We start from the raw sequence: 10,000 nt of genomic DNA, 5'->3' as shown, positions 1-10,000 counted from the left end.
GAGAGAGAGGCGGGGGAGAGGGAGTCAGATAGAGTGAGAGAGAGAGAAAGAAAGAGAGAGGGCAATAGATTGAAAGAGAGGATATTAAGACAGAAACAAAGAAAAACAGAGCCAGTGAGGAAGGGAGAGAGAGGAGAGAGAGAGAGAGGACAGAGAGAGAGAGAGAGAGAGAGAGCGAGAGAGAGAGAGAAGAGGGGGAGGGAGACACAGAGCAAGACAGGAGAAAGAAAGAGAGTGAAAGAGGATATTAAGAGAGAGACTGAGAAAGATGGAGTGAGTGAGGGATGTGTGTGTGAGTGGAGGGGGAGACAGTAACAGAGAGAGAGAGAGGAGAGAGAGACAATGGTAAAGAGAAGAAGATAGAGACAGAAGAAAGAGAGAGACGGGGTTTATGGTGTTTTCCTCCTTCGTAGTGACACACACTTTAAACTAACCTCGTATCTCCAGCTGGCAACTGAATAAACACAAGTTCACAATCAGAAATCATTTCAGAGACATTTAAATCCCCTAAACAAACAAACAAAAAAACTAGAAACACTAGGTCAGAGGTCAGAGAGAGAGAGGGAGAGCGAGAGCAGAGAGAGAGAGAGAGGGAGAGGGGAAAGAAAGAGAGAGAGGAGAAAGAAAGAAAGGGAGAGGAGAAAGAGAGAGAGGGAGAGGAGAAAGAGAGAGAGAGGGAGAGGAGAAAGAGGGAGAGGAGAGAGAGAGAGAGAGAGGGAGAGGAGAGAGAGAGAGAGAGAGAGAGAGAGAGAGAGAGGAAGAACAGAGAGAGAGATGAGTCACACGTCCATCTTACTGGTTTTACATCACAGCACTGTCAGATCTCTCTCATCCTTCTCTTAATCTCTCTCTCTCTCTCTCTCTCTCTCTCTGCCTTTGTCCTCTCTGGAGGAGGAATGTGATGGATAATGGAGGCTCCTAAGTGCTTTCTCTTTCTCTCTCTCTCTCTCTCTCTCTCTCTCTATGTCTCTCTCTATGTCTCTCTCTCTCTCTCTCTCTCTCCATCGTGCTCCTTCATCAAGGTTTTATTCCTTACCTGCCGTTCACTCTGCTGCTTTTATTCAATACTCAGTTTAATGAGAGAGAACCTGGGGGGATTCTGAGGAGAGAAAACTAGACAGAGGGAGAGAGGGAGATGTGTGTGTGTGTGTGTGTGTGTGTGTGTGTGTGTGTGTTGTGTGGACAGTTGGTGACATTTCGCTCGATGAGGTCACAGCTGCTGAGAGACCAGTGACATCCTCAACGCATCACACACTGCAGGAACACACACTGGAATAAGACATTATATTACACACACACACATACACACACACAAACGCACACATGCACACGCCCTGCAGCAACACACACCCACATCAAACATACACTGCATTGCATACACACACATGACATTACACGCTGGAATAACACACACAGCACCACACACCCTTAAATAACACACACACACACACACATTACACACTGCTGTAATGGACCACTGTGATTGGTCAGTTGTAATTGGACGATCTGGAAATGTGCAGAACTCTTTAGAAAGTGTTTTTCAGTTTCTACATCATCTCTGTCTTGTGTCTGAAAAACACTAATCTCACAAGAGAATTAGTCTCAGCAACCGATTCAGACCCACAGGGTTTCATACCTCACACACCCAAGGAACCAATCCAGGCATGTCGTGGGCGGGGCTATCCAGCTGCATACGAGTGGCAGAGGGGTGGGCGGAGACAGAGGCATGAACTAACCACATATTCATAGATCTGCACGTAATACATGAAAGAGTATTGAGGTGTAGTGATATATCTATAACACTTCGAAGGCATTAGGGGACTTTTATCTTGGAAATAGCTTGTACGACATTAACACACCGAGGAGGTTTTAAGGGGTTAATTGTTGTCAGAAAGGGAGCCTGATTTCTTGAACCATTCCTTGTGGCTCATTTTAACAAGAGTGTAAATATCAAGATGAGAAAGCAGATGAAAATGGAGATCTGAGAACGTCAATACGGAAGGCAGAAGATGGAAAAACAGTGGGAAATCTGTAAAGAACAGAATTCTTTGGGGAATATTTTGCCTCGTAAATCTCTGTGTGCCATGAAACGGGTCAGAGAAATTTACGGAGAAGAGTTGATCCCCGTTCTCAGCTGCAATTAATTAGACGGGAATGTTCTCCGCGGCCTTGAGAGCCTCGGAGTCAATCGATAGCAAACTCTTTACTCTGAATTGCAGCCTCTCAGGAACGCAGTCCAGAGGAATGGACATAACAACAGACGGAGGCAGACGTGGAGAGGATGCATGTATTTCTAAAATCAATAAAGCTATAGACTACCTTTAGACAAATGGGCAAATCTAAACTCGTTCCTCTGCAATTCAACACTCTTTAGCATCTCATTCGTTCTGTATCGCCCCCTGTGCTTCCTGGAGGGTATTACACATTGTCAGACTGAAGGTATTTATCGTATCAACTGAATACACTTTTTTTTATAGTACATTTTTAGTAAAAGCCGCATGTATACATTTAAAATCACATTGAAACATATTTATTACTGATCTGCTGAAGTCGCAGTGCTAATCTGAACCTGTCGGTGTGTGTTTAATGGACATGCAGAAGCAGAGCGGAAGCAGATGATTGATTTTGTTGATTATTCCTCCTCTGGTTTCTCCGTGCTGTCATTATAATCACAGTCTGTGACTCTTTATCCATTAAGCAGTTGAAGGGAGGCCAGCGGACGTCTTAAAAACACTATCCAAGGTGGACAATATTGTTTATCTGCTATACATCGGAGGCTGTGAATACCTGGACAGTGACAAAGGGTCTGTTTGTGTACTTTAGTATTTCACACAACTCTGACTTAACCTCTCTGTCTCACACACTCAAAGTACTAAAAAAGTACTAAAAACTTAACACATACTTAAACATCTGTGGATCAAGAGTCGTAACCCAGAGAATCAAGACTCGCTGAGAAGTGCAAGACTCAAACCCTAAAGTCTCAGAGTCATACCTTCAGAACAGAGGCGATTGCTCTAAGACTGCAAGGGAGGCTCAGCTTCCCCTAAGATGTCCAAAAATATGTGATCAAATATATACTGTGGTGTGTACATGTCATTGAATAAATATGCACTACAACACGCTCAACTTTTGTTCAGAATCAGCTTCTTATCACTGGTAAAGACACAGCTTTCCTCTCAGTCATTCCCGCAGCTTCACAGTGCTTTAAACAGCGTCCACAGAGTTCAATAGCGAAGCAGCGAAGTGCAGCGAAACGAGACGAGTCGTTGGATAAATGCTGGGCTTTGTCCCGCCCATCGGACGCTCAGCGTCTCTGGGGGTCTATGGGGCAGTGGGTTGGCCTCGGCTGGCCCGGACGCTCAGCTTCTGCATGATGATTGGATGATCTGTCTGAGGCTGAATCCCTTTTTGATTGACAGCGAAATGAGCGAATCAGCGATCCTTTGGTGTAAAGATCCGTGGGAGCATTACATTTTCATTCTGTTCTGAGTTGAACCGGAGACTTTCTGAATCCTCTTAGCGGCATTTTCTTTGTTAAAAACGACTAGCGACAAATCGAGCTTCTATTTCTGGTGGGTTTTTTGTAGCTGCTTGTGTTTGGAGACTGACTTCTATCACTCTTTCTGACTTCTATCTCAGTTTCTGTCCAGCGGGTGCTGCTGAGCCCCTCCACCGCCACAAAGCACTCACAGGCGGACACACTTCACATGGGCCAAGGCCGTTTAAGCAGCCTAGCTCTGCTGGCCATTGAGAGGACACTAGTCAAGTCCCTGGAAAAGACGCCTTGTTGGTACGACAGGGTCACAGATCATTTTCTTAAAAAGGAACGGACGGTAGAATTTACGTATAAATAAACCGACACATTTTATGATGAGGCTGAAATTGAGCTTCCCCTCCTTGAAAGACCAGCATCCGCCACTGCTTCAGAGGGATTTGGGACTGTCGTCGTGAGTCGGATAAAAACAAAAGTGATCTCTGCTGCAGCTGGAGATTTTACAGATGGAGAGTTGGTGCTGGTCGTCTGCGTTGCGTGGCGTAGAGTGACGACTCTCTCTGGACAATCAGCGCTCTGCAAGGTTTACACGCCACGGTTTAGTCCCTACTCGACTCGTTCTGAACCACGAGAGAACAGCCACTAAACAAGAACCAGCTTCCAGAACCAGGACCAGCACCAAATTTCCAAATTTAACTGATGGAAAAGCAGGAAAGCCGATCAGAGTTGAGTAGAGTAGAGTTGAGTCGGGACCATGCCGTAAAACGCATTAATGGGAGTTTGAAAACAGCACTGGGTTGATCTCACGTGTCTCAGAGGAAGCACATGCTCGCTCGCCCCTACCCTCCTCAGGCTGGTGGCACTGAAACACATGGGACTGCACCCAGAGAATCAGACTCGAGCCCCAGAGACTTGAGTGCGTGTAGATGCTTGTGAGGTGATCCGTACATGAATCCCAAACATTTTTATCCAGTCTCAAAAATTATAGGGGCCATAAGTAACTGCCTGCTCAGTTGTTTCCCATCAGCTGTGCTTGGTTGCTCTGTTCTTTCCGCTCAAGAGAGTGAACCGAATATCTCGAGCTGCTTCTGGTTACTTCAGCATGAGCAAAGGCGTGTGAAGGTCATTAAAGAGGCTGAAAACCAGAGGAAATTCATCAGAGACAGAGTTAAAAGTTGGTTAGACAAAATCAGCGACCCTGTTCTACAAGTAATGTTTATGATGGATTCACACTAGATAAGAAATCTATGTGAAGATGGGAGGGGCTATTCAATTTACACACTGCCATCACACAGTGGATCAGACACAGCAGAGCTACCGGAGTTTTTAGAATGTCACTTCTGTTCTGAGAACAGCCCTCTCTGTTTGTGCTTCTCAAAGTTGGGAGTTCTCCGTTGTCTAAAACAACTCCAGATGCCGTGAGCAAAGAGAGAGAGAAAGCCTAGCATACCAGACCGAGCCACTTTGTTTATGTACTCATTTATAGACACTGGGGCTTCATAAACACATTAGACAGCGGAAACAGATTCAGATGGGGTAAATGGCTGGGGAATGTTTCCTGAAATGCGAGCACACGCTCCATAAAAACGATTGAAATGGTTTGTTCGGACGAGACTAGAACCACTGAGTTACTCTGGTAATAATTACTTCACCCCGTGTCTTCAGGTAAAACTAACAGGACTAATGACAGAAATGAAGCAGGAACATTGGAATCACAAACAGTCACGGCAGGACATCACAGCAGCGACGGAGGGAGACGGTGTCTAGCTCTGATGAAAAGCCGAGGGACGGATCAGTAGCACTGTGCGAAGATACAAACCTTTAGTCAAACACAAAGCAGAGAGCACCAGCCTGGACCTTGAGGGTTTACAACATGATGCAAACCGACAGAAAGACATGGGAGGAGAAAGATCAGAGTCGCAGGAGATGAATTTTACACAGCAGCTTCATGCAGGAGCCATGACAGCGTTCCGGGAGAAGGATGGATCACTTGTTTGGAGATCTAGAGTTCTGAGGAGAATAGAAACATCCCAAACAAACACCTCAACTCAGTTTGTGTGTGTGTTCACTGGGTGTGAGTGTGTGTGTGTGTGAGTGACTGGGTGAGTGTGTGAAAGTATCAACAGGTGTGAGAGTGTGTGTGTGTGTGAGTGACTGGGTATGAGTGTGTGAAAGTATCCACAGGTGTGAGTATGTGTGTGAGTGTGTGACACTTTCCACAGGTGTGAGTGTGTGTGTGACTGGGCGAGTGTGTGAGTGACTGGGTGAATGTGTGAAAGTGTTCACAGGTGTGTGTGTGTGAGTGACTGGGTGAGTGTGTGAAACTGTCCACAGGTGTGAGTGTGTGAAATTGTCCACAGGTGTGTGTTGGTGAGTGACTGGGTGAGTGTGTGAATCTGTCCACAGGTGTGTGTCTGTGAGTGACTGGGTGAGTGTGTGAATCTGTCCACAGGTGTGAGTGTGAGTGTGTGAAATTGTCCACAGGTGTGTGTGTGTGAGTGACTGGGTGAGTGTGTGAATCTGTCCACAGGTGTGTGTCTGTGAGTGACTGAGTGAATGTGTGAAACTGTCCACAGGTGTGAGTGTGTGTGTCTGTGAGTGACTGGGTGAGTGTGTGAATCTGTCCACAGGTGTGTGTCTGTGAGTGACTGGGTGAATGTGTGAAACTGTCCACAGGTGTGAGTGTGAGTGCGTGAAATTGTCCACAGGTGTGTGTGTGTGAGTGTTTGTGAGTGACTGGGTGAGTGTGTGAAATTGTCCACAGGTGTGTGTCAGTGAGTGACTGGGTGAGTGTGTGAATCTGTCCACAGGTGTGTGTCGGTGAGTGACTGGGTGAGTGTGTGAAATTGTCCACAGGTGTGTGTCGGTGAGTGACTGGGTGAGTGTGTGAATCTGTCCACGGGTGTGTGTCGGTGAGTGATTGGGTGAGTGTGTGTAACTGTCCACAGGTGTGTGTCTGTGAGTGACTGGGTGAGTGTGTGAGTGACTGGGTGAGTGTGTGAATCTGTCCACAGGTTTGTGTCTGTGAGGGACTGGGTGAGTGTGTGAAATTGTCCACAGGTGTGTGTCGGTGAGTGACTGGGTGAGTGTGTGAATCTGTCCACAGGTGTGTGTCGGTGAGTGACTGGGTGAGTGTGTGAAATTGTCCACAGGTGTGTGTCGGTGAGTGACTGGGTGAGTGTGTGAAACTGTCCACAGGTGTATGTCTGTGAGTGACTGGGTGAGTGTGTGAGTGACTGGGTGAGTGTGTGAAATTGTCCACAGGTGTGTGTCTGTGAGGGACTAGGTGAGTGTGTGAAATTGTCCACAGGTGTGTGTCGGTGAGTGACTGGGTGAGTGTGTGAAATTGTCCACAGGTGTGTGTTGGTGAGTGACTGGGTGAGTGTGTGAAATTGTCCACAGGTGTGTGTCGGTGAGTGACTGGGTGAGTGTGCGAATCTGTCCACAGTTGTGTGTCGGTGAGTGACTGGGTGAGTGTGCGAAATTGTCCACAGGTGTGTGTCGGTGAGTGACTGGGTGAGTGTGTGAAATTGTCCACAGGTGTGTGTTGGTGAGTGACTGGGTGAGTGTGTGAAATTGTCCACAGGTGTGTGTCGGTGAGTGACTGGGTGAGTGTGCGAATCTGTCCACAGGTGTGTGTCGGTGAGTGACTGGGTGAGTGTGCGAATCTGTCCACAGGTGTGTGTCGGTGAGTGACTGGGTGAGTGTGTGAAATTGTCCACAGGTGTGTGTTGGTGAGTGACTGGGTGAGTGTGTGAATCTGTCCACAGGTGTGTGTCTGTGAGTGACTGGGTGAGTGTGTGAAATTGTCCACAGGTGTGTGTCGGTGAGTGACTGGGTGAGTGTGTGAAATTGTCCACAGGTGTGTGTCTGTGAGGGACTAGGTGAGTGTGTGAAATTGTCCACAGGTGTGTGTCGGTGAGTGACTGGGTGAGTGTGTGAAATTGTCCACAGGTGTGTGTGTATGAGTGACTGGGTGAGTGTGTGAAATTGTCCACAGGTGTGTGTCTGTGAGTGACTGGGTGAGTGTGTGAAATTGTCCACAGGTGTGTGTGTATGAGTGACTGGGTGAGTGTGTGAAATTGTCCACAGGTGTGTGTGTATGAGTGACTGGGTGAGTGTGTGAAATTGTCCACAGGTGTGTGTGTATGAGTGACTGGGTGAGTGTGTGAAATTGTCCACAGGTGTGTGTGTATGAGTGACTGGGTGAGTGTGTGAAATTGTCCACAGGTTTGTGTCGGTGAGTGACTGGGTGACTCACAGAAAAGCCCCAAAAATGTGAAGTGTGTTTTTTAAAAGGGTCCTAGGGCTTAGAGACAGAATTGAGAGGGAGCCTTTGTGGTTAACTCTACCCTTTACTCAGATTTCTCTCCCCATGTGTTTATGTGTGCAGTTTGAGAGTGCCCCCTGCTGGACAGGAAGACAGTGTCTGTGCCCCCAGTCCTGTGGGTCATGAGCAGTGTAAAGGGCCAGCTCGGACAGGACGTGGAGAAACAGGGAATCAAGTTGCCGAAGAAATGGAACGATCTCAACGACAAGGTTGGTCTCTTTCTACATCCTTCCCCTTGGAGCAGCTAGAGACAATGGGGGCATTCCTGGACATCGGAGCAGCAGGAGACACACTTAAGTCTCCTCTGTCTCTCCATCCTCAGTGTAATCCACGAGACTCCACAGAGATATTAATGTGAAGTTACCTAGATATTAGGCAGACGCTATAGATATATTGAGATGGAACAAGAGAGATATTAAAGAGACACAACAGAGAATTTAATATGGAACTATAAATCTTATATGGAATATATAAATATAGATATTAAGGTGGCACTACAGAGATATTAAGGTGGGAGTATGGATATATTAAGAAGATACTACAGAGATATTAAAGAGACTACAGAGATGCTGTAGTAGTGTTAAGGTGTAACAGCAGAGATATTAAGGTGGCACTACCGAGATATTAAGGTGGAAGTACAGATATATTAACGAGATACTACAGAGATATTAAGGTGGAAGTACGGATATATTAAGAAGATACTACAGAAATATTAAAGAGACTACAGAGATGCTGTAGTAGTGTTAAGGTGTAACAGCAGAGATATTAAGGTGTCACTACAGAGATATTAAGGTGGAAGTACAGATATATTAACGAGATACTACAGAGATATTAAGGTGGAACTATGGATATATTAAGAAGATACTACAGAGATATTAAAGAGACTACAGAGATGCTGTAGTAGTGTTAAGGTGTAACAGCAGAGATATTAAGGTGTAACTACTGAGATACTAAAATTGACCTGTTCCTTGTTTCCTCTTACCACAAATCACTCAGATCCCCACAGATCGTACCATGGTGGTGGGGGGCGTTCCCGGAGGCGGAGATTCCTCAGAGGGTCCCGGAGGAACGCTGAAGAAGCGGAGGCAGCGGTACGTGGAGAAAGACGGAAAGTGCAACGTTCACCATGGAAACGTACGGGAAACTTACCGCTATCTGACGGATATCTTCACCACGCTGGTGGACCTGAAGTGGCGCTTTAATCTGCTGGTGTTTACTCTGGTCTACACCACCACCTGGGTCTTCTTCGGTCTCATCTGGTGGTTGATCGCATATGCCAGAGGCGACCTGGACCACACAGACGATGGAGACTGGACGCCGTGCGTCAACAACCTCAACGGATTCGTCTCTGCATTCCTCTTCTCCATCGAGACCGAGACGACCATCGGGTACGGCTACCGTGTGATCACGGAGAAGTGTCCCGAGGGCATCATCCTGCTCCTAGTGCAGGCCATCCTGGGCTCCATCGTCAATGCCTTCATGGTGGGCTGCATGTTCGTGAAAATCTCTCAGCCCAAGAAGCGCGCAGAGACGCTCATGTTCTCCCAGAACGCCGTCATCTCCATGAGGGACAGCAAGCTCTGCCTGATGTTCAGAGTGGGAGACTTACGCAACTCGCACATCGTGGAGGCGTCCATCCGGGCCAAGCTGATTCGCTCCAAACAAACCAAAGAAGGAGAGTTTATCCCCCTCAACCAGACCGACATCAACGTGGGCTTTGACACCGGGGACGACCGGCTCTTCCTCGTGTCTCCACTCATCATCTGCCACGAGTTCAACGAGAGCAGCCCCTTCTGGGAGATCTCTCAGGAGCAGCTGGCAAGAGAGGAGTTTGAGATTGTGGTCATCCTGGAGGGGATGGTGGAGGCCACAGGTGAGTGTGTGTGTGGGTGAAACTGCCCACAGGTGTGAGTGTGTGAGTGACAGGGTGAATGTGTGAAATTGTCCACAGGCGTGGGTGTGTGAGTGACAGGGTGAGTGTTTTAAACTCTCCACAGGTGTGAGTGACAGGGTGAATGTGTAAAAATGTCCACAGGTATGAGTGTGTGAGTGACGTGGTGAGTGTGTGAGTGACAGGGTGAATGTGTGAGTGACTGGGTGAATGTCTGAAATTGTCCACGGGTGTGAGTGACGAGGTGAATGTATGAGTGACAGGGTGAATGTGTGAAATTGTCCAC

At 47.2% G+C, this 10,000-nt stretch overlaps 1 protein-coding gene across 1 annotated transcript in view; it reads left to right on the top strand.

Moving 5' to 3' along the window:
* The window catches only part of kcnj21 (potassium inwardly rectifying channel subfamily J member 21), a 24,006-nt gene that overhangs the window by 7,251 nt on the left and 6,755 nt on the right, over positions 1-10,000 (top strand). The window contains exons 2-3 of the mRNA XM_066676164.1: positions 7,887-8,032; positions 8,820-9,696. Of these exons, the coding sequence (XP_066532261.1) occupies positions 7,946-8,032; positions 8,820-9,696 (964 nt within the window). The 5' untranslated portion in view covers positions 7,887-7,945. The remainder of the gene's footprint in view (positions 1-7,886; positions 8,033-8,819; positions 9,697-10,000) is intronic.

Source organism: Hoplias malabaricus, chromosome 1 (genome assembly GCF_029633855.1).
Source record: "Hoplias malabaricus isolate fHopMal1 chromosome 1, fHopMal1.hap1, whole genome shotgun sequence".
NCBI classification, from domain to species: Eukaryota; Metazoa; Chordata; class Actinopteri; order Characiformes; family Erythrinidae; genus Hoplias; species Hoplias malabaricus.
The sequence above is the reverse complement of the archived record's forward strand: the minus strand, read 5'-3'. Positions and strand labels throughout refer to the sequence as shown.